Consider the following 25,465-nt stretch of genomic DNA (forward strand, 5'->3'; position numbering starts at 1 on the left):
AGCATCTCCTGTAGCAGTGTCCCTGAGCTTCAAAATGATGGTGGGGGCACTTGAACTAAAGTGTTAAACAAGCTTTAGCTCAAGTACACCTGCCACCATTTTGAAGCGTGGGGACACTGATACACGAGACGTGGAGGCTGGCTGGAGCGCAGTAATTATCATGCTCCAACAGACTTGATTAAATTGAGTCTGCTCACACGCGCTGTAATTACAGCACATCGGGGCAGCCTCCACCCTCATGTACAAGCACCCTAAGGTACCAAAAACCCACTATCCCAGTGATATTCAACCTGATATTCACAGGCTAGATGGGTCATATCCAGCCTGTCCATGGGCTGGATCTGTCCAATAAACTCAGTCTAGTACTCAGGATGGATGGGGCTCAGGCCCATTCCAAGTGTGTGGTGAGCATCCCAGCCCTGACCCAGACATACTGGGGGAAGGAAGGGGTGTGGTGTGTTCCTATCCAGCCATGCAGCAACAGCCCAGTCCTGAATCAGCTATGTGGGGGGCAGTCCAGGCCCAACCCAGCTATGCACCAATGGCCCAGCCTAGTCCCTATCTGGCTGCTATAGAGGGGGAAGAAAGAAGGCATCCTGGGCCCAATCCAGGTGTATGGCAATGGCATGGCCTGGCCTGCCCACAACCCAGTTGCAGGGTGGGGCAGTGAAAGGAGGCATCTCAGGCCTGATCTGGCCACAAGTGCCTTGTTTATTTTGACAATTGGAGATGGGTGGCAATATTAATTGCCACTGCTCCCCTACTGCCAAGTTTCCCAACCTGTGGGGAGCCCCACAGGCTGTATGCCCTGGCTTCACAGGCTGGATTTAACCTGCAGGTCAGTGGTTAAACACCCCTGGCCTTATCCCAAAATGGTTAATCCCCAAAGGAAAAGCTCCTATTCCTAGGCAAGTATTAAAGAATAAAAGATTCCATGGTACATTAAAAACTTCATTCAACTGAAGATCTCAGCTCACCCGAAAAGTACTCAGATAGCAAGCCAAGCAAATAAATTGTTTCTGAGTTGCTCCCCTGAGTAGAAGCCTCACCCTAATGAAGTAGTGGAGCTACTCTCACAAGATTACATGGATGCTTACAGGTTTGTCACTGACACTATTAGGTTAGGCAATGCATAAACACGACTATTAGACAGCTTGCTGACCAATGAAAGATTCAGACCCCATTTATTGCAATATAAATAAAAAAATAGAATTATGATCCTCTAGAACAGAACTGTTTGTTCTACAATTCAGAGTTTATATGTAAAGTTACCTTAAACTGTAAAATCTAATTGAAAAACAAGGTCAATGAAAAAGCTGGCTGTAGTTGGATTTCAATACCTGAAATCATCCAGAGTTTCCTGTATCATATTTTGAATGAAATTAATTTGAATTGATGTCAAGGGTGCATTTGGTCTATTACTTCCAATGGTGTCTACTATTTTTTCAGATAATGAACTGGCAACTCCAGCAGAAACAGTTGATGTTATCTTTGGACCTGTAAGTAAATTAAGAGTATAAGAATGATTCTGGACAATTGAAAGTTTCTGTTATTCTACAGCGGTGGTTCTCAAACTTTTTTGTGCCAGGACCCACTTGTAAACATCAATGGCCAGTCCCAACCCAGTGCCCCACACTCCTGACTTGCTGCCTCCACTCCCAAGCCTCAAACTCTCAGCATGTGGGGCCAGGGGTGGGTATGTGGAGCAGGGTGGGGGGGGTGTGGGTATGGGGAGCCCCAAGCAGCCCCTTGCAGGCTGGAAGTCTGCCAGCCTGCAAGGGAAAAGCCAAAAACCCAATATCCACAGTTTCCCACATTTTTCTCCTGTAAAGGAGAACCCATTTTTAAAGTTTCCTCGTGACTTTTGTATATTCTTGCGAACCACCTTTGGGTTGTAACCCACAGGTTGAGAAGTACTGTTCTATAGAACATGTGTGTGCTGTTAATATTATGGGTAAAACATTCAAATATATTTAAGTGACCTGGGAATCGAAGGGTCAAAGAGAAAAGTATTTACATAGCTAGTGATGCCAACAGGTGGCTAGCAGGATATGAAAAGTACTTGTAAGCACTAGGTGCTTAATTCCGTTTTCTTTCTTCTTTCAATAGTTTTCAAATCAGGTGTCACAAACAACACTATGTGTATAACTGGAGAGATTCCACCTACTTACTGGTTGAGGTAATACCATTCACCGGCGAGTCATATGTTAGATGTGTCTGAATATTCTTTGCTAGCTTCTCATTTCCCTCAGGAGTCTTGACAACAGTGGATGCTGGTGGAGGGTTTGAATGTCCAGACTCAGCACTTGATGATGAACTCAATTTTAAAAGCTTGTATATAAAAAAAAGGGGGGGGAAAAGCAGTAATTACAACTCCCCAGGTACACTTGATGACTGTTTATATTTTAAGATCTATTACTTCTTTTGTTGTTTTTTTGAATGCCAGTGTCAAATAAATTTGGGGTTTTTTATTTAAAAAAAACAAACAAACAAAAAACCCCCAAGATATTCTCAGGGGTGGCCTTGAGAACTTAACTTTGCATTGGAATTAAAATTATGTAACAGACTTTATGTTCTAAGTAAAGACAGTGGCCACATACAGAGATTTGTCCCCTTCTTGGTTACTATGAGTTAGGCAAGAAATATAATCTAGTGCTCTTTAAAACCAAGAAATGAGAACACCAGACTATTTAGCAACTGATGGATTAGTTTGACTTTAGCATATAACTTTATACTGAATATTTACTGGTGAAATGAACTCAGGTTCATTAAAGCTTATACTATATATATTATCTTTGATTTAGTTCATCTTTGAGATGCAACTCTATACTGCCACAGCCTTCTATAGAAAAGCATGTAAACTTCTATCACATATCCAGAGCACAGGATTATAATTAATTTGTTTTTTATAAACTGATATGTAAAAGGTAGATCAATAGTTATATCTCTTCTAAAGTTGCATAAATAAAAACTGTAAGCTTAACATGACATTTAAAAGTTAAGTTTTTAGTATCTTGTAGGCCTGCACAAATAAGAAAGTATTCGATTTGGATTCGCCAATTCGGAGGGCAGTGATTTGTATCGCTCTCCTCCGAATCGGCGAATCCAAATCGAATCCCCATTCAATTCAGCTGAAGCGGCTTTGAAAGATTTGGTGCTGATTCGGACAGATTGGGTGATTTGGATTGGCCAGGGAGCGGCAGGCACAGCCAGGCAGCTGCAGGTTCTCCCACAGCTCCTCCAGCTGTGCCTGCCTCTCTCCAGGTGCGGGGAGCTGCTGGGGAAGCCCCCATGGCTGCCCTGCCTGGCCCCATTCTCCTGGTACTTAAAAAAAAAGCCCCACACTCACTAGATGCAGCAGCAGCAGCAGCGATTAGGGCCTCTGAGGGCTTGTGGCAGAACCCTCCCACCCGCACAGCGTGGGGCAGCGGGGATCACCCCCCCTCGCCACACACCCATGTGGCAGCTGCCTCATGACACAGGTGCCGCATGCTGTCTGGGAGCTGGGACCAGTGAGTGCAGGGCTTTTTTTATTTTTTTTTGTACCAGGAGGCTGGGGCCATGCAGGGCAGCCAGGGGGGCTTCCCCCACAGCTCCCACAGTCTGGGGAGAGGCACAGCCAGAGGAGCCACAGGGGAACCTGCAGATGCAGAGCTATGCCTGCCTCTCCCCAACTGATCCGAATCTCTGAATCTTTTCCGTATCGATTCAAAGCATCTGAATCAATTCAGAGCTTTTAGCAAGTCTCCCGATTCGATTTGGATTCAGTGATTCGGCCCTCAAATTGGGCTGAATCTCCTTCGAATTGAATTCGTGAGCAAAGCTTCGCACAGCCCTAGTATCTTGAACAGTTTGGCAAATTCACCACCAGCAAAATACTAGTTATAACATATCATAAAGGCTACAGAAAAATACTAAATAAAGGTTACTTGTGACAATTAATGTCTAGTACCTGTTTGAATGATTCTCTAGATTCTTGTATCCCAAGACTTATTTTCTTAACTTCAGCATCTTGATTTGAATGTTCATCTTCTTCTTTAATCGGAGATCCCACAAATACATGCAATGGACTACAATGTGTCCCTGGGGCATTAGAACCCGCAGGGTTTCTTTTTATGGGAAATGTAGTGTTCAATTGCGGGAGGAAATCCAAACCAGAAAGGTAAGATTGAAAATCCAAACCTGAAAGAGAAACAATCTGCTTGCATTGATAATAAATTTATGAATGTTACTAACAAGCATAGAAAGCAAACACACATCCCGAACTGCTGATTACCTAAAGGAATCTTTTTCTTAGAATATTTATGGTGGGACATTTCGTGGTACACCAATTATGCCTGTAGGGCTCCAATTTGTCAATGCATTATACCAGATCTGTAAAAGTGCAGTTATATCAATGTTTGCCCATGTATATTGTTTGCTTTCAGTGAAGTCATACGAATAAATTGATAACAAGTCTTGGAGAACCAAATTTATTTTTAATCTAGGCTATAAACAAATGTACTACAAAACTGCTTACCATCTCCTTTTCCTGGAACATCTTCATTTGCTTTATAAGTAACAACATCTACAAAATATTAGCACAAATAAAATTAATTTAAATAAATACCGAGTAAATATAAATTAATAATAGTTTCTGTATTTCATATTCCTGCTTCTACATTGGTACAGTGCCTGGATTCATGCAGACTCACAGCTTCAAAGGGATTTCATAAATTTGCAGGTCCATGTTAGTGTTGATGCATATGTTTATAGAACTTGGACCGGTAAGCCATAAGCACAGGCTTTAACTTTTCTTCACAAAGATATTCAGTTCTCCGATGACTTTGCCCCCTGCTATTTGATCATTATGTTCACATTTTTTATATGTGCATTTCTAGCAAGTTTAAAAATTAAAGTGGACTTCACACTCCGGACTGCTTGGAAAACTTAGTTCAGGGCTGTGGACATCAGATCCACCTCTAACAGCAATTTTTAAAATGATCATTTTTCTATAGTATTTTCAGTAGACATCTGACATCCTTTAATATTTTCTAGATGGAAAAATGCAGTTCTCATTTTTAAAAGCACATAGAGATGAAAATCTTTTCCCATCTGCCTACTAAAACTTCCTGTTTTCTAAAGTATGCTAATATTTAGTATCCTGTGTTGAACGTGCAAGACTAAAGGCAATAATCCCTCTGCCTTATTGGAAGAGACGTGGAACACAGGAAAACTGCTGAAGGATAAAGCAAGAACTCATCTCCACATTGTCTTATTGTATTTTCCATATGATCAACTTACCATCTCTAATGGGAGAAAACATGTCACCTAAACTATTTCGTCCCAAATCAAAGTTAGCCATCTCAGCATTCTTCCCTTGATCTGTTTCTCTTGATGGAATTACATCCAGACTGCCACTACGAGGAAAACCTTGAGAGGACAACATTCAATTAGGGATACTGTTCCTCAAATAAATTAGTATTTTTAAGCCTATCTTCCTTTACCAAGCAGTTAATAGAAATTTACTCTCAATAATTTCTCTCTCTCACACACACACACACACACACACACACACACACACTTTACCCTATTGAAGCCAATCCTGCAATAACTCCAAATAGAAAACCAACTTATAACTTCCATCCATACCTTCCTCCACCTGAGATAGTAAACCTATAACCCTCCAGGCATACCCTTGAAAGGAAATAAGATATAGTTTGACTTTAAGAATAGGAAAACTTGTTAATCAATACAAGTGCTGAAACCACACTTTTTCAGTAGTTCTAATGCATTTTCTTCAGGTATCAAATCAAATATTGGGACAAACATGAAATAATAAACATCCCACGCCAGAAACTATTCTCATCAGATTTTATAACAATGTTTATCAATGTTAAAGAGCAAATGGAGCAGTCAGCTCTGATTTTCAGCCATGGAGTCCCCTGGCAGATGTTAGAATAATGGAATAATGGGATCTGATCCCCGATTCAAACAACAGTGCGCACTGCCACACACACGTAGTTTGCTCTGCAACTCCCTTTGGAGCTGTGGCATAAAGCAAGCAATGTGTGGAGCAATGTGCAGAGCGAGCCCTGTGGCTTGCCCCAACCTGAAAATTTAAAATCTTTTCCCTAACCCTCCCAAGGGAACAAATCTGTACTTAGCTAGGCTATTAGGCAAAGGGGAGATTTAGAAGTCACCAAAGCAGGAGGGAGCCCCTCACCTGCCCTGGATAGAAGCTCTGCTCCTAACCCCACCTAGGTTGCAAGGTTCCCATTAAAATAATGTTGCAATTGGGATCAGTCCCTGGCCCAAACAATTGCAGGTCCTGACATGCAACATTGGTATGGCACCAGAGAGAAAAGGTAAATCAGATTTTTTTTTTAAACCTGGATAAAACATGCTTTTCCCTCTAGGCTTCAAACAGGTGAACACTGACATGGTATTACAATAATATACACATACAATTTACCATATTTACTTGAATCCAAGATGAGTCATCTCTGCTCCCCGTCCCCAATAGTGAGAAAGAGAAGCCTCCTTTTAAATTTGAGTATGGCCCAGGCCAGATGGCTGTTGTGGCTATAGCTCCAGCCCTGACTGACTCCTGCTCTGGCCCCAGGGAGACCATGCATTGCTGGGAGGACAGGAGCATGGGGAAGATCACAGTGGCATAGGAACTGCAGGGGATTGGGCTCTGGCACTGACCTGGAGCTGCTGCAGCTCAAGACTCCAGGATTAGGGCTGGGAATGGAGCTGCTACTATTGCCTGGCCAGGGCCACAGCTGGAGCTGCTGCCTAGGGTAAACACTGGCAGGGGTAGGCAAAATGGGAGTAGGCACAGGGGTGGGGGCAGTGGGGGAGAGGGTGGCAGGAAAGTGGCAGGAGAAGACAGGCAAACAGGCACTAAGGGACACAAAGAACAAAGGGCAAGCCATCTGTCCTTCCCCACTGCTTACTCCCATGCCACTGCTTTCTTCACCTTAGCAATGGGAGGGGATGAATTTAAAATAACCCCCCATTAATTAGAAATTTATAATCTTCTATGTATAAAATCATTATAATTGTTCATGTACCAAATCTAATTATTGGGGGTCATCTTACATTCAGAGTAGTCTTGAATGCAGGTAAATGCAGTATATTAAAAAAACCCCAACCCATTAGCAGGTACCTACCATGTAAAATTTCATTCCAAAGAACTGAAGTTTGACAACATAACATGTAACTGAAAATAGTCTCATAACTGAGGGTGTCAGGCCACATTAAGAAGCAGTGCTGTTAGCCCTTCCTATACCATATTTTCTCGAATACAAGACAAGGTTCCCCCCCACCCCCCAATGAGCATGTGAAAGAGTCCCTCATCTTATATTTGCAAGCAAGGAAACCTCATTAAGTACATTGTCTCTTATTAAACTACTGCCAAAAGTAGCATGCACTAAGCAATAGCAACTTATGAAGCTGATTTAATATAGCCAGCACTGCACATGACCATAAAACACATGGCCTACACTGGACAAACTGGTGGGAACCTACTGCAAAGACAGGTTAGTGCAGCTTTTCTGAACAACATATGTTAGTGCCCATTGCACGCACTTCCCCTCAGCACCAACTCTACTGCAAGTCATGGTGAACCACTGCACTGCATCAGATGCAGCTGGTAAACTCAGACTGGTGGGACAGGTGGAGCATCCCATGGGAGCAGAGGGGGGTGACAGGTTTGCAGCCAACCAGGAGCAGGGGGGTGGGGGTGTGCAGCCTCCCTGCTACCAGCCAGAGTGCCCAGCCAGCTGCAAACTGCCCCCCACCCCAGCTGGCTGCAAACCCCACCCTGCTCTTGGCTGGCTGCAATCCCCCCACCCTCCCATTAAATGTCCGGCAAGCATCACCAGACGGGGTCCCAAACAATTCACCCAGAATTCCTCTGTCACCTCCTCTCTCAGACCATCGCATATGATTGTGGCTCCACTCTCCATGAAGTGGAGCTGGACCAGGTTGCCTTGCATCTCATCTGCATATACATTTTTGGAGGATCCCAGAACTCACAATAAAAGCACCTAGTTCCAGTCATGAGTGTGAGGCTAATTAGCACATGGATCCTTTGTGGCGGGCAGGGGTGGGAGTTATCTGAAATAAACACACATACTGATCAGTGCTGAGCTGTGAGGTCACCATGGTTTGAAACAACGTCGACTCTGCTGGGGCCCAGCCCAGTGAACTACAGGCAGTCCTCGACTTACGTTTCGAGTTACAACATTTCACACTTACAACATCTATAAATTGGCACCCTGTTTCAACTTTATGACATCAGTTTTGACTTTACAATGCTTGACCCAATGCAACACCACGCGAGTGAACAAGTTAGCTGTGTCGCTCATCTCCCTGGAGAACATCTGTCCAAACTTCCTTGGACACTTTCTTTAAGAAAGCAGACAAGACTCCTGATAAGACTCCAGCCAAGAACCCTTCAAAAAGTCCAACCAAGAGCCCAAGAAGTCCAGCAGTCACCCCAAAGAAGTCTTTCCAAATCAATATGCTTGCTATTTACAATATAGATACATTATAGTTGAGTAATATAGCTACATTAATTAATTGAGTACAAAATTCTGGGATATTTTTGGTGAAAATAGGGTATCGGGCCTTGGTTCAGGAACCAATCCCCCATTTATAACATTGTTCCTTATGAGAAAATTGGTTCCAAGTTACAATGTTTTAAGATGCGGTTTTCAGGAACCAAATGTGTCGTAAGTCCGAGGACTGCCTGTATGTGGTAAATCATGAGTCTTTTGGCTTTGGACTAATATCATGCATAGTTTATACAAGTAGGTACAAATGCACTGCTTAAAAGTGTGTTTATGGGGTACCTGTGCTAAAAATTGCAGCAGTTTCAAAAAAGGCAAAAATGTATCAGTTCTAAGTCTATGCATACCTATAATAATTTTATACGTATTATTACAAGTATTTTTATTTCAAAGTCAGTGTTTTCACACTGCCCCTACTTCCATGCCCACAGAGACAGCACGGACTACCAGTAAGGAGGTGGAGAAGTTGGGGGGAAAGGGGGGAGGACAGAGGGGGATACCTGATTCCCCAGATTTATTTTCCCTGCTCTAGCACTGGGAGGGAGACAAATTCAAGGCAAAGTTCCAATAATTAGATTCTATACCTGGAACATCATAACAAATTGATCATTTTCCCCTATACAGAATCTAATTATTGGGGGGGTGGGTCATCTTATATTCACGATTGTCTGATATTCAAATGAATACAGTAATTAGCTACTCAGTGTACAAACCAACCTCCCTGAATCTAAAAGAAAAGTTTGATTGATAGTATGTTGATGAACAGGGCAAAAAACAATTCCTAGAGTCTATCTATCTTCAAGCACTTGTATACAAGTGACATTGTATACAGTGATCCAAATGGACTCCACAACTCCGCAGATAACTTTAATCATGTTCATAAGTTTTTGCAGAACCAGGCCCATCCACTGAGTCAGATTCTGATTCAGTTTGACTTAATTTTGGCACAACATGTTCTCTGGCCCCAGATTCTTTTCCTCTCTAAACACATGTATTCCAAAAGTCCACATGTGAGAGATTTCTCCTGCTAATTTAACTCATATCTTCACCCAAAGTAGTCTCCATTAAATGTAAACAGTTTTTTGGTACATACTCAAAGAAAAATAGGCTACTTCAAAGCATTATCCCACTCCCAATTTCAAGTATTAATTTTCTTTTTAAAAAAAATGTTTACTTTTATATTATGATTGGTTCTATTTGCGTGCTAGCAGTCAATAAAATATTTAAAATAGGGAAGATAAATGCTTTTAATAAGTGCATGCTGTAACTGAAATCAGATTCTCCAGTCTATGCAGTAATGCTGATTAGTGACACTTCTTGGGTACAATGGAAGCATTCTACTTCACCTCATGTTTCACTGCATACCCAAGGGAGGTCATTAATCTGAGTCCCTATAGACTGCAGTGGCTTATTGCTTAATTAGTGTTGTTAAACATATTTCTCCTCTCTTAAAAAGAGAAAAAGTTTAATCGCATAAAAGTTGCTTCATTAAAAAGATTTTTTGAGTCTTGAAAGCCCTTGGAATAGTTTCAAGATCTGAGAATATTTTTTCAGACCTAAAATTTACTGAAGTTAAATGCAAGAAGAATCTATATCCTAGACAGTGAAGGCATTTTTTCCTTTAAAATTAAGGGTCAGAACTCTTACAAACAACTTGCTAATTAAAAACATTGTGTTTATTTAGCACAATATAATGTCAAACTAACACGTGTTAACAAAACATATCCCAACAGCTACGTATCTACATGCCATCTAACTATTTCTGTTGTGTAAAAAAGTAACTATAAAGAACATCTTGCATTTTTAAGTGCAAACTGCAATTGCTTCTCAGCACAGGTATGGGGCTCAAGTTTAAAAGATTAAACCTTCTCTCCTTCCTACAGTTACTGTGGCACAAAAGGCATTTGTGGATATAACATTCTTAACAAAGAAAAGGTCAAATACAAAATAATGTCTTAAAAAACCCTAATATGTTGCACAGCAATCTTATTCCTTTGTTTCCTTTATACTGATTTCTGATAAATGGATTCTCAAACAAGAGGCAAAAAAATTCAAAACTCAGAGCCATCTCCCTGGGAGATTTAGTTAGCCCAACTCTTCCCACATTCCCCACCTTTCTTCTTTGGCAAGTCCTAGTGGGTGGGTGGGGAAACAAATCACCATCCATGTCTTACAAAATTGGAAAAAAGACTGAGGTAGAACCAGTCCCTGCTAACAAAAAACAACCATCTCTGAGGAACACCTCTCCAAGGGAGCTCACTAGGTAAAGCTTTATAATTGCAGTTAGAGCCCAAACAGCCCACAGGTGAACTAAGCCCTCTTACCATTCCAAAGCTCAACAGGATCAATTATATACAAAGGATCCTGTGACTGCCAATTACTTCAGGCTATATATAGCTATTCTATGAGAAGCACATGCAGTGTCAGGGCGCAAGGTCAACATTCTGGCGATTAAATTGCAGCTACTCCTAACTTTATGCAACATCGAATAATTTCATAGTTGTTTTGATTTTAAGTAGACTGGAAACTTTTACATTCTTTTGTTTTAAGATTCGATAGTGGTTGTTTCACCAGCGACCTAAGTCAGCAAAATACCTATCTCCTGTACAAGACTAAAACAGAAGTATATTACAACGAAAAGCAGGATGAAAAAGTGCCAAGTCAGTACTTATATTTAGAAAATGCCAGAAGGAAAGCTGCTAATGCAAGGAATTGTTAGAATGTACCTGAACCAAGCATAGAATCCTAGAAAATTAGGTCCAGAACTGGATGTCACCTAGTCCAACCACCTCCTCAAAAAGGAAGAACACCCTTGCCTAAACCATCCTAAAGAACTGTTGACCTAACCCGGCTCATCTACATGTGCTCTTTACTGCGGAATTGACAAATCAGCTCCACAGTAAAGTGTCACTGTTTATACATGCACCAGTATTAGGGCACAGTAAATTAATCAACTCCACCATAAGACAGTACTGTCAGGAACAATTACTCTGCTGTAAGATGGTACTAAGTGCAATGAAACACACATGTAGACGGTGACAGGGGATGGCTGGGCATGAGGGTGTTAAAGTGTGGGAGCTGCCTGCCATATGGCTTTGCACTACAGCACTTCCATGCCCCAGCCAGCCCCTCTGTTGCCACCCAAAGCCCAGGGTTGACCCCCTGAACCTGCTGCCAGGCCAGGGCTCCTCTGCTCCAGCTCAAACTGCTGCACTTGGGAGCAGATGACTCCAGCTGAAACTGCTCCAGAGTTTATTACGTTGCATTAATTTCACATGTAAATGCACCCACTGACACAAAAATAATTTCCAATAAGAGAGTCTCCTGTTCCAGTGCTTAACCACTCTCACAAAGAACATTCTCCCTGATACAAAACTTAAAATATCAATTTAAGTCTATTAGTTCTTGCTCTGTCCCCTGTGAACCCATAAAATAGTCAACTGCCCTCCTCTTTATAACAGCCATTTTGTTTTGAGGATTTATCGTCTCCCTCAAGTCTTCTCCTATGAAGAATCCCAATTCTCCAAAGCTTTCCTCAAATGTCGTATTTTCGCCTCTAATCATTCTTCTTCCTCTCCACTCGATTCTTCAGTTTGTCCAGAATCTTTCAAGTGCAGTGCATGAACTGGGCCCAGTTCTCCATGTGAAGACTCACAAGTGTTGTAGAGAGTGGAAGAATCAATTCCCATTTGGATAGAACTCTTCTGTTAATAGATATCAGTATGCTATCAGCTTCTCCCCCTCCTCCCGCCCCATCATTAACCTATTTACTTGGATACATGCACCCCTTTTCCCAAAAATTAGCTATTAGAAATTGGGATGCATATCTTAAATGAGAAAATGCACAGAACAGAGGCTTGAATTTTGTGGGAACAGAACTGCCTGGCTTCACTTCTGCAGCTGGGTGGGTTGCCATCAGTGCCTGCCAAGATAGCCGAGGACCCACGTGGCTCAAGAACTGGGGCTTGGCAGTTCAGTTTCAGAAGGATCCCTCCCCATCCCCACCCCTGACTCAGCAGGCACTGCTGGCTGAGTCAAACTGTCTGGCCCTGCTTCTTCTACCAGGTGGACAGTCAGCAATACCCCCTGCATCCTTCAGCTAGGAAGTTAACAAAGCATCCACAGGTTTTTGATCCACCCTGCCCTACTAGAGATAGAGTATTTTCATAGGGAAAACACGGGCAATTATCACTGTTTTCAAAGAAAGATAGTTTCCTCTTCGTTCCACCCTCCAAAAAAGCAATATATGCATCTTATTCAGGAGTGTAGGGCACATGAGAAAACAGTGTATGCCGTGGATTCAGATTCAGCTTGTGATCCTATATAACCCCCAAGTTTCTGCAGCACTATACCATCACTAGTCATTCTGTACTTGTGCATATGATTGTTTCTTACTAAGTATAGTACTTTTACTTGTCTTTACTGAAGTTCATCCTGTCAGACAATTTTACCAATTTATTAGAGTCAGTTTGAGTCCTACTCTTGCTCTCTAAAAGTGCCCCACTCAGCTTGGTGCCAACTGCAGATTAACTAACTGTGTATTCAAGTCAATTCTGCAAGTCATTAATGAAGATACTAATGCAGGACCCAGGGCAGATCCTCAGGGGACCCAATATGATATTGTGCTCAAAGAATAATTATTGATTTTCAATTATGCAATGAGTTATACACTCACCTTATAGCAATTTTATCTAGACCTTAGCTTATTTAAATAAGCATAGGTCTTAAAAATTATTTATAAGAATGTCATGGGGACAATATTAAAAGCTTTACTAAAGTCAAAGTATCACATCCGCTGCTTCTTTTTGATTCACAAAACTAGTCACCTTGTTCTGGAAAGAAAACAGGTTGGTAAGGCATGGCTTGCTCTACACAACTTACACTGGCTGTACTTTATCACCTTGTTATATTCTAGGTGCTTTCAAATCAACTGTTTCATGATATGCTCTAGAACTTTGCCCATCTTTTTTTAAGGGAAGACCCAGGATAATCTCTATGCACATTTCTCTTCTTCTGTAACTGCTCTTTTTAGCCACTGGGATGTGCTGTGGCACAAGGCGCAGGTACTGGGAGCTGGAACACTTTTCTGTGTTCTCAATGCTCCCCCTGCTGGTAGCCAGGAAGCATAAAGGAGTAGGAAGCTGCCAGACAGAAATGCAAAGGAATAAGGGAAAAGGCATAGGAAGAGATGCGAAATAGGGAAGTCAAAGCAGGAGGACTAGAGGAGAGAGTCAGAACAGCAGAAGAGTTTCTAAGCACTAAACATACTGCTACAGAACATGAAATAAACCCAAAGTTCCTGAATATCAACAGTCAATGAACAGCTCTTTGCCAGTCGGTTTCAGCCAACATCTCCATTCCCTTTCTAGCAGTTAGGCCTATACTCCTAACAGTTGCTCAGTTAATTCAAATGGTAGAGGACTGTGCGGTGGCTCTAGAACCCACTCAGGTCAATCATCAATGGGAAATTAATGTTTTCAAATGACAGAATGAAAAAAAAAAAAAACCAACAACCTCAAAACAAATTACATCTAGGAGAAAATTAAGCTTGCAAGTTAAGAATCAGAAGTACCAGAACTAAGATTACTTGTGCCATCTAAATTCAGCCTCTTTGTGTATATACGTTAAAGGTGGTCTTTAGCTATGTCCTTTTCTTTTTCGTGTCCTTGCGACAAGGTATTTGGCAGAATTCACAGATGCATCAGAATCTGACAGGCTGTGCGATGAGCACTTCTGCTAGGGCCTCAAACTTGTACCCTCTGAGCTGTCAACCTTGCACAGCAACTGCACCTCCCCAGCCCCCTTTAACTTACATGATCCCATACTATTATTTCTACAGAACCTCTGCCCTACTCACTTAGCAGAACAAGTTAGTCTGAAAACTGAATTAAGGTTAGGTAACAAGTGGAGCTGTTGTTTGTAGTCCATTTCCTCATTCATTTCAGCTGTTAGAAGGGATTAAATAAGTCAAGAAAATGTAGGAAGACAGTGAAATGGCCTTTTGGTAAAGCTTTTTTTGGTGAAATGGCCTTTTGGAATGACTTTGCTAGATATATTTACACACCCATATGACTTATTATGAAGTAATGACAAATCCTTTTTCCTCTGAACTTTCCCACTGCACTGATGGTCAGCATACAAAGTTTTGCTCCAACATCTTTTTCCACAAGCTCAGAATATTCGTAAACAAAGAGGAACTTGATCCTTTACCTGCTTTATCCTGAATGATATCTGCTCCTTTGCTCTCAGCTGTTGAGGTAGGCTGTGGTAAAACTGTAGCTAGTGTATTAGAAGAAAAAGTTTTAATGATCCCAGCATTCTGAATTCCTCCAAGGCTACTACCTGTTTTGACATCTGCTCTTTTGGATGTGGTCTTACTTGAAGCACCTTTACTAAGGCTGGACTGAAAAAAATAAAGAATTAAAAAAATTACTAGTGCTTTCATTTAAATTCTTCCTGCTTAAAATATGGATACATTTCACAAGATATTAAAATATCAAGATTTGTCTAAAAAAGATTTAAACCCAAGATGCTGTTTAGAAGTAAATTTAGAAGATTAAGAAATCTTAAAGCAGTTCTGAAAAGTGTCCTGAACATAGCAATATATGCACCAGTTTAACTGCTTGATATTATTCTAACTACATGGAATTAAAATCAAAAGTCAATGAGGGGGAAAGAAACAGGAAATGAAACAATGCAAGTTAGGATACCTCCAGAAATTAAAACAAGGATTCTTAAAGCGGGAGTCTATTAATTGTCCCCCTGCCTGGCTCCACTCAAAGTAGCAGATATACTTTTTCCCTGGTTCAAGCCTAGAATCAGGGGGGCACTAAGGGTGCGGATAGACATAACACTTGAACTGTTCTAAGAACATGACTGATAGGAAACCGGTACTCAATTGTATCAGGGCATATGTGTCCACATGTATACTGCTAAGGGCACTGTGGTGCTGTTGAACCACCAATAATGGGGCGCTAGCGAGTACCCAGCCCAACTGCAATTTTCTGCTTCCCCTTCTCACTAGCACTAGGCTCAATAAAGCACTTTACAGAAACCTATGGATGGTACCCTGACTGGAAGTGCCTAGGTTTTTGTGCAAGACAGTGGAACTACCTGGATCCCTGCTTCTGAGTTCTTAGGACCTGGCTATGGAGCTGCAAGAGCTTTTATGGCTTTTAAAGAGTACTTTCCACATGCACACATACGTACACACCCACCCACCCCCAAACCCCCGAAGTCACTAATTAATTTACTTCAATTCTTGTAAAACGACCAGGGCAAGTGCATCCCAGGCCAATTTGGAGTGCAGGCTCTGGGGGGCTGCCCAAGGACTCCGCTGCCACCAGTGGAAAAAAATGGGCCAGCTCTTTAAAAACAGCAGAGAGCTGCTCCCAGAAGCTCCAGCCAGGGACACTGCAGGCAACAGAGATTGGTGTAGTAGAGCTCTGGCTGTGTACCAAAGTTGCCAGTTGCTGAGCAGGAGTTGAGGGGAGGCGAGGAGCAGTGCAGCGTGGGATGCCTGGAGGACTGACCACACACTAACTGCAGAAAGCCTAGTGATCTCGCATAACACTAAAACGGTTCACAGAGAACCAATTAAAAATAATACTTAATTATCCGGGTATATTTTGAAACAGTTCAGGAGGCATAAACAGTTCTAAGCTGGCTTGTATGTCTGGACACATGAGATTTAAACTGTATCTAAACTGATTGAAGTGCTATGTCGATCTGTACCATAAACAGTTAAAGACTCCAGTCTAGAGAGAAAATAGGGGACTGAGCAGTAGCTGAAGCTGGAAGCAAGTCTCTGATAGAAGAAAAGAGATAGCCAAAGGGGCTAAGTCTTCCAATCCAAAAAGATAAGTGGCTAGGCTGAGGGGAACTTATTCAAAACCTGCAAAAGATTCTAAGGTTCATACATGTAGGCCTTCCTTGTTTTGACCAGTACCTCTAGCTACTGTGCTCCTGTTGACCATTAAATCCTACTTTGTCATGAAGAGACTGAACTGTGCCATTGCAAACTTCCTGGTTAAGCTCCCAAGACAAAAGATTCCAGCAAGGGCCAAGTCAAATTGGCACTGAAAAAAAACAAACAAACCCATGGGTGCTAAAGTCTAGGGATCAGTCCAAATGGTAAAGCCATGAGAAACTCCTAGGAAAGATGTACGTAAAAGAAACTGCAAACTGATACAAAGCATGACATGTTCTGATCTGTGACAGTAATATAGGCACACACAAGAAGTTGAAAACTAAATTACACTAGCTTTACCATTTGAGAACTAGAAAAGCAGAGAACAGTTTCCTGTAAAAACAAACAAACAAACAACCCAAAGGAAAAAAAAAAAACCCAGAAAAATAACCCACCCCTGATTACTGAAACTGCACTAAAAACACATTCTGGACACTGTCCAATTGCTCCAGTTCCTCTTGCTATATCAATTCCCATTTTTGGCATCCATTATATATGCAAAATAAAAAGTATAAACATTTCTTTTGTAGGTTCTAAGGATGTGATTCCTTTTTACTACCCCAATTAAGAGCCACAAGAAAACAAATGTTTTACCTTAGAAAAAGTACTACTGAACTGCAGGCTTATACACTTCACAGACGTTTTGTGAGCACCAACTGTTTTTACTGGCGATGTCAACTTCCTTAAATCATAATGGTAGATCTTTCCACGGGAAGATCCAACAGCCAAAGTAGTACCATCAGGCATGAAGTCTATTGCTGTCAGAGGAGCTTCAGCTACTAGAGTTCTCAGCAGTCTTCATAGAGAAAAAAAAATATTATATATATATATATATATATATATATATATATATATATATATATGAAGAAACTATAAGCAACTTGCTATTGATATGGTTAAAATAATGGCATTGAAAAAAAATACAGCGAGTTACATACACGCAGGCTTTGGTAATTCAGCTACTAGTCTATAAATTAACTTCTCTCCTAGGACTTGCTCAAACATCCACTGAAATCAATAAAAAACACCTTGTACTTCAATGGATATTAGAGCAGGCCTCTAGTACATGTACGTATTCCATATTACCAAGATATTGCACTTTTCCTAAATAAAGGGCTATTAACGGAGTATAATCACTCCATTTCTAGAACATTCTACCCACACATATTCTGGACATGATCTGAATTCAAAACTAACAGCTTCTTTAAATCACTCGATCACAGACTTCTCTGAATTTACAATCTACTGGAGATCCACTGATAAAAAATGTTTATAAACAAGTTACTTGACTCACTTTTTACTTGAAGTATCATAGAGAATGATCCTCTTATCCAAACCTATGGTTATAAATAGCAACTCATTGACTGGAGAAAAGCAGATTTCTGAGCTTGGAGCTTTATGAACATTTTCAAAATTATGGCAGGGGATTTGACCATTCACATCCCACAAAGTTACAGTTCCACTGTCAGAGACGCTGCCCAATAAGGACTTCTTAAAAGAAGAATATTCCAAGTGTCGAATAGGCTGCAAACACAAATGTACATAATGAAATACAACAATTCTCAAATTCATACTATATATGAAATTAGGGGTAAACAAGTCTAAATTATTAGGCCTTATCTGCTATAGGAGCACAAAAGCAGGGTAGAAATTATTTTCTGGTTGATATGCTGATTGGCTTAGATTCCATTCAGAAAATAAGGGCCAAGGCAGCAACAACAGAAACTCCTGGGAAGAGTTCCTTGATTTTAAGCAAATACTCCTTTATGATGAAAGGGATTTTTTTTTTTTTTTTTAAAAGGCTCGTATCTTAAACTTAACCTAAAAAGCATCAGCTCATCCTGGGAGACTGTCTTACACAAGTGAAAAGCAGTACTATTTTACTAACTGCTCTCCAACCAAGACTATGACACTTGTAATTCCCTTTCATTGATTAATAGCTAGATTCCAGGGATGCTGGGTTATTTGGTAAAGCATTATGATGAAAAAGAAATTATAACTACGGGATTATCGTGCAGGATTTAGAGCCTTAAAAAGAGAGAAGAGTCAAGTACAGGTTTTACTAGTTATGTTCAATGATATTTACAATGCCCCCATTGTGCCCAAGACAAGAGAAAAATCAAACATCAAAATATAGTCAGTTCTCATCTTTTCATTTTGTTTGCAAAGTTTCCCCCTCTGCCACAGGAACCTCAAGGCTGAATGCCTGACTATGAAGAAAGCAGGTGAAGGTCACATGCACCACCTGCTTCAGAATGAATATTAAAATGTATATATACTATCTAACATTGCAAGATGTTGATTCATTGCTGTTTTGTGTACCTACACCGATGATGGCTGGGCTATCTGTGGAGATTGATTAGTCAAGTTAATAGTAGGTTCAAAGGTTAAAAGTACAATAAAGGACATTCCAGATTCAACTATATGGTTTTAATGTTAAAACAAAGAGAAATTAAAATCGGGGGGGGGGGATTGTAGTGAAAATGTCTCATGATCTCACTACACAAAGGCTTCACAGCTGAGAACTGCATATTTTTTCTTCTCCTCTCCCCCCCCCCACTGGGGGGCTAGGGGGGGGGGGTCCTGTTAGGGGGAGAGAACAGTCCGAAAAATGCTCTGTTCGCGATAAGGCTCAGATTCCCGTGGGAACACAAAGATTAGTTACTGCCTGCTTTGCACATAAATTTTGCAACCCTTGTTACTTGCCCGTTTTAGAACTACGCATGTACTAAAAACTTTGCAGGAAACTGTAGCCAATCACAGATTGCCACAATGGAACCTTGTTCATGAGAGGTATAAAAATGTATCTTCGGGCGTGGCTAATCATCGACTTCACTTTGAGCACTTAGCTCCGTTGTCGAACTTGTTTGCAAACAATAAACTCGAGTTGGACCCGGCCTGAGTGTGTATGACTGTCTCCTCGAGGTATATTGGAAAAGCCTCCAGGGGCACGAAACTAGCCGTTTGTGCAACAGGATCATTAAAAAAGTGTTTGCATTGCAAAGCAAAACATTGAGAAGTAGGAAATACCAAACCTAAAATATGATGCATCAGGGGTTTATCTCCTTTCTAATACTTTCTGTTAACAATAACTAGTATGACTCGTTACCCATATAAATGTCTAATCCCCTTCACAGGCTAGCTGAGTTTTTGGCCTCAACAATATCCAGTTACAAAGATATCCACTGTGTAATTACATATTGTGTAAGGGAATTTGTACACACCACGGGAGTTTACTTCGGTTTAATTCTCCCTAAATTGAAGCAGTGGGTCTTTAAAAACACTGCTTCAATTTAGGGCAAAGTAAACCCCCCTGGCGTGTCTGGCCTGACCCTTACCTGCCTCTCCAGCGGTGGGGAGGGGAGGACAAGCTGCCAGCAGGCCAAGCAGTCCCTGAGCTGCCTGGGGGGGTGCTTCCCTCCACAACAGCGCCTCCCAGGCAGCACCTGCCCACAAGCACTCAGCCTAAGTTGCCCCAGAGGGCACCACAGCTGCAGAGGGAAGCACCAGGCCCCTGCGCAGGCAAACAGGCTCCAGGGAGGAAAATAAAAAAAAAAAAGGATCAGGCTTGCCGCTTTTTTTCCGCCTTCAGTGGAGTCTGCCTGCACAGGCTGCCGCTACTGTACAGCCCCTTAGATGCACGGGGCCCGGTGTTTCCCTCCATGGCAAACCAAACCACCTTGCAGATGTTTTATTTTGCTGCGTCCCAAGTCATTTAACATGCATTACGCCACCAAGACATGCAAACAGTCCACCATTAAAGCGCATTACGCCACCAACATGTGCAAACAGCTGCACCATTAAGCAGTACAAAAGGACATTAAGCCGCTTTAAAAGGTCAATTTTGTGGCGTGTACAAATGGCCTAAGAAAGCACTTCCTTTAGCTGGTTTTGCATTTGCCAATCCTCCCATTACATTAAATGTCTTGTTCTTGTGATCAGAAACAAGGGAGGAGAGAAGCCTCCAATGGACCTTGTCTAATATTTATAATTTTATATATCCTTTTCAGTTCCTGTCTTACTCATTTCCCTTCTCCCATAAACAATTTCAGTCTTTTCCATCTCCCTTTTTCCTACCCATAACTACCCTTTTCTTAACTTTATCCAAGTACATGATCTCCACCCTAAGACAGGGTGTCAAATACCATGCACAGCATTCCAAAAGAGGATGCACTACAGATTTTTATCATGGGACTGGAGAAGACACACTCCAAGCCAAAGTCTTCACCGAGTTCGCTAAAACGATGCCCAGGCTGGCTTATCAAGGTGGTACAATCGATATAGGAGCCTATAAGTCAGGGGTGGGCAATTATTTGGCTGGAGAGCTGCTTAATGACTTCTAGTAAACTGTCAGGGGCTGCAAGGATAGCCCTGCCCCTTAACAGGTGCCACACCCCTTGATTGCCATCTTGGGCCCAGAAGTCCCAACCCTTAAACCCTGACCTTTGCAACCGGAAGTCCTTCCTCTGGAGTGCTGGAAGCCTCACGTGGAGGCATGGAGGTTGCCCAACCCAATGACACATGGCACCTGTCTGCAGTGCTGGAAGCCCCACATGCTGGCACAGAGCTAGCCTAGTCTGGCTCAAAGGCATGTGCCAGTGGCCCGGGCCAGGCAGGCTCCTTGCTGCCACATGCAGCTCCCAAGATTCAGTATGAGCTGTGTGCCACCAGGGGGCTCTGCCTGCCATGAGTCATAAGCACCCTGAAGGCCTGCTGCTTGCTGCTGCTGCCAGTGAGGCCTGTGTACTATGAGGGAGGGAAGATGTGTGGTGGGTGGAGCCACATCCACCTACAAACCACACCACTCCTCACCTGACACCCACATGCACCATCAGGCTGGGCAGGCTCCATGCTGTCATGTGCAACTCCTGGCTCTCCTTCTAGGACCCGTGCACCAGTCAGGCCGGCTGGGCTGGCTCCATCCCAGTACATGGGGCTCCCAGCACTGCAGGCATGAGGTCCCCTCCCCAACTCAGCATCTGTCCAGTCATGTGCCATCACACTCAGTGCCTCCACACAAGGTTCCCAGCTGGAGTGCCAGGAGCCCCATGGAGATGGAAGCATAGAGCCCACCTGGTCCAATGGCACACAACCTCTGAAAGTCCACCTCCTGCTGGCTTTCAGAGGGGCAACTGCAGGCTGGCAAACTTGTTTTTGGAGGGGCCCCACAGGCCAGATAGAATGGTCTACCAGGCTGGATCCAGCCCACAAGCTGTATTTTGCCCACCCCAGCTATAAGTTATCTAAGCAGGAATTTTTTGTTTCCTATCCAAGGTGTAACAATCTGTGGTGATCAGCAAAGCACTTCATTAACCATCTTGCTGCTCATATTCTTAGATGGTGGCATAGAATGTAAATAATTTTACTATCAAGATTTTAAGAACTGGGACCCCAATTCAGCCCTGATAGTAAAAGGATCTTTCATTCAGGAAGGAAAAGAACTAACAGCTACAACAAAGGTGTTTTAAGAACAATGGTAATTAGCATTTCAAATAATTTAGCTAGGTATGTGGTGGATTCTCCTCCAGTTGAAATATTTAACTAAAAATTAAGCATCTATCTAAAAAAGATACACTTGAACTCAACTTAAAACAAGGAGTTGCAGCCTTGATAAGGCTAAACACATGGCCTAAATCTGTGAGACCTGTTTAATGTAGGATACAGATAAAGTCATACATAATTCCATTGACTTACATGTTAACCATGTGTTTAAGTAGCTTCATATATTTCAGGCCAGATAAGCCTTTTAAGGGGGCTGGCCCCCTTAAGGAGCTTATCGGGCCTGTAACATATGAAGCTACTTAAACACATGGTTAACATGCAAGTCAATGGAATTAATCACAAGCTCAAGGTTTTGCATGTGATAAAATGAAATTGCTGAGTTGAGGGCCAGGTGCTTGTATAGGCTTCTAAAAAATAGGCAAGTAATTTTCACAACTGCTGAGAACCCAGCAGAATAGTTTCTATGTGGAAAGTCATGTTTAGCAACACAATTTTGATACCCAATTCTTTAGGGGGGAAAAAAAAAGTAAAGGCCTTGTCTGAACTACAATGAATAATAAATAAATAAAGTTTATACTTCGGTGGGCAAAATACGGCCCATGGGCCAGATCTGGCCACCAACTGATTGGATCCAGCACGCAGCTGCCCCCACAGCGCTATGCATAGGGCTGAGCCCTGTCCACTCCCACCCACAGAAGCCCACACCACACTTCCTCCCACTCCCGCTGATGGCCCCAGCCAGTGTGCACAGCATCCCAACAGGGCTGCTTCCAGTGTGGATGCAGCTACCCAGGTACTGCTTGGCTCCCCCCTTCTCCAGCAGCAATTCCTCCTGCTCCCAGTGTGGATGCAGCACAACTGCAGACAGCAGGTAGCGCTGGGAAGCAGCAGAAGTGGCAGTTGTGGGGACACTTGCTGGGCAGCAGATGCCCAGCCACATGGGGTGGCAGGTGTCAAGAAAGCTGCAGCTGGGCAGCTCTTGCCTCAGTGTGTAGGACTCCAGATCCCAGACACATTCCACCCACTCTGTCTGCCCGGTGCGATGAGCAGCCACCCGTGGGCAGCTGAGTGGGTTGAAGATGGTTGATTGGGAGCTGAAGGCCCGTGCACCAAGGCAGGAGCTACTCAGCTGCAGCTTTCCCCTACTTGGCTGGACATTCGATTGCCCTGCACACATCCCCACAGCTTCCCCGCGTTACCTGCTGCTGGGAATGGTGCAGCAGGAGGAGCAGAAGCCACTGGAAGTGGGGGAGCAGAGCAGTACCCAGATGGCTGCCACCAGAAGTTATGTGCGCTGGCCACAGCCAGGACTGGGATTGAAATCACAGGATGATGACACAGCCGCGATCTGCTCCTAGCATTAGGGACTGTGACCAACCCAACCCAGGAGGGGGGCAAAGCACAAGTCCGTGAACTGGCCCCCACCCGAGCACAGGCACATACAGGCAGCCTCAGTACAGCACAACTGTGGAGTAGTGATGCCCAGCAGCGCAGGTCAGCCTAACCCTGTCACAGTCTGTCAGAGCTACCCTGAATTATAAAATCCCAGAGAGCTTCACCTACCAAACTTTCTGCAGGTAGTATGCATGGGAAGAAAAATGCAAGAACCAAGACTGAAAGCTTAAGTAGCAGTGTCTGGGTAGATGCAAACCCCAACTAACTTGCATGAAAGGCTTGTAGAAATGTATTACTAGTGCAAGGTGTTGGATCAGCAACCATGCACAATGAAATACTCTACAGATATGGCCACTGTGCCATAACTATGACTGAAGCAGACTGTCCCTGTGGAGGAAATGGTCGTTCAAGCCCAAGCATCTGTAACATCCATGCCAAGATGGCTGAACTTGGAACATACCTAATAAAAATGTTGCCTCATGAGCCGCTACAAAAAAAGAATTTAACCACAACACAGACTTTAGTGTACAGATTTAAAAAAAAAAAAACCACATATACCCACCGCTCAAAATTAGCTAGCCTTAGAAGAAAAAAGCAACGTACCATATTTACTTGAATAGAAAATCCTGATTACATGACAACCCCCCCCAATAATTAGATTCTATATGTGGAAAATATATACATTTTCCATAATTTTCCAGGTATAGATCTAATTATTGGAGGTTTGCCTTGAAGTTGTCCCCCTCCCACTGCTACATCAGGCAAAGTAAATGGAGGGAGGGGTCAGGTAGCCCTTCATTTTCTACGTCACCCGAACATTTTCCCCTGGCAGCCCCTTCCCCTCCTTGCTGTCAGACCCTGCTCTCCCTGAGCACATGGAAGTGAGAAGCGTATTTGAAAACAATAACCTTGAAATTAAACATGGCTGTAGCAATTTGCATTTACTATCCAGTAGGGGTGCACCAATAAAGATTCCTGGGTGATGTTGATAGCTAATTATTAACCAGCCATATTGGCCAATACTGATCCCATAACCATTTTACATGAATGCAGCTGGGCAGTGTGGAGAGCAGCACCCTGCAGGAAAGTCTGTGGAAGGGAAGGGGAATGGGAAGAGAGAGAATGAGGCCCCCATGGTGGAGGAAGGGAGTGGAGCAGGGGCAGGGGGCACTGCCCAGCCAGGGAGGTAAATGGGACCCGGGGCTGCGGCGGGAAGCGGGAGAGAGCCGTGGGTGGCTCGTCCACAGGATCTGTGTCCTGACACTTAAAAATGGCAGCAAGGGCACTTGAACTAAAGCTCACTGAATGAACTTTAGTTCAAGTCCCGTCACCACCATATTTAAGCGCAGGGATGCTTCTAACAAGAGCAGAGCTGAGTGGGGCAAGGACAGATGCTGGCTGCTTGCTGTGGGCTCAGGGCTTTCTGCCCTGCTGCCTTTGCCCTGGAGGCTCCGCATCAGCTGCACATCCCCTGCCCGCCTAGCAGCAGAAGGCACAACTTTCTGCCCTCACTGCCACAAGGTGGGCAGGGGGTGTGCAGCCAGCATGGGGCCCCCGGGGGAAAGGCAGTAAAGCAAAGACCCCCAAGCCCACAGCGGACAGCCCACATCTGTCCCAGGCATATATCTGGGAGGGCATATGCCTCCCCATCCTTCCCCCATGGGTGCATGCAGCAGCAGGGAGCCACTGCCCACCTGGCAGCCCCTGGACAAGCCGCCCTGCCCTGCCCCAGGTCCTATTCACTGCCCTGGTTGGGCAGCACCCCCAGGCCCACTCCCTCCCTCCCTGTGGGGGCCTCGATCTGCGCCCCTCACACCCTTTCCCCTCCACAGACTTACCTGCAGGATACTGTTCTCCATGCTGCCTGGCTGCATTCCTGGCCACGTGCATGCTGCAGCTGCATGCAAGCATGCAGCATCCGGGGCCCCAGGCAGAAGGCACATTATATTTATCAGTAACATTATCAGCTACACCAGCCAAAAAAAGCCAATAGCCGATAATGTTAATTTTCCTTTTATTGGTGCCAATCCAATATGGC

The 25,465-nt window shown here is 43.2% G+C and overlaps 1 protein-coding gene across 3 annotated transcripts in view; it reads right to left on the minus strand.

Annotated features, from left to right (window-relative positions):
* The window catches only part of NEDD1 (neural precursor cell expressed, developmentally down-regulated 1), a 53,516-nt gene that overhangs the window by 10,299 nt on the left and 17,752 nt on the right, over positions 1 to 25,465 (minus strand). For all 3 annotated transcript variants that reach the window (XM_025213438.1, XM_014523744.2, XM_025213437.1), the window contains exons 6-13: positions 17,825 to 18,054; positions 17,125 to 17,326; positions 14,772 to 14,964; positions 5,284 to 5,412; positions 4,520 to 4,567; positions 3,953 to 4,182; positions 2,172 to 2,331; positions 1,341 to 1,497 (exon numbers count right to left, since the gene is read on the minus strand). In XM_025213438.1, the coding sequence (XP_025069223.1) occupies positions 1,341 to 1,497; positions 2,172 to 2,331; positions 3,953 to 4,182; positions 4,520 to 4,567; positions 5,284 to 5,412; positions 14,772 to 14,964; positions 17,125 to 17,326; positions 17,825 to 18,054 (1,349 nt within the window). The remainder of the gene's footprint in view (positions 1 to 1,340; positions 1,498 to 2,171; positions 2,332 to 3,952; positions 4,183 to 4,519; positions 4,568 to 5,283; positions 5,413 to 14,771; positions 14,965 to 17,124; positions 17,327 to 17,824; positions 18,055 to 25,465) is intronic.

Source organism: Alligator sinensis, unplaced genomic scaffold, assembly GCF_000455745.1.
Source record: "Alligator sinensis unplaced genomic scaffold, ASM45574v1 scaffold154_2, whole genome shotgun sequence".
Taxonomy (NCBI): domain Eukaryota; kingdom Metazoa; phylum Chordata; order Crocodylia; family Alligatoridae; genus Alligator; species Alligator sinensis.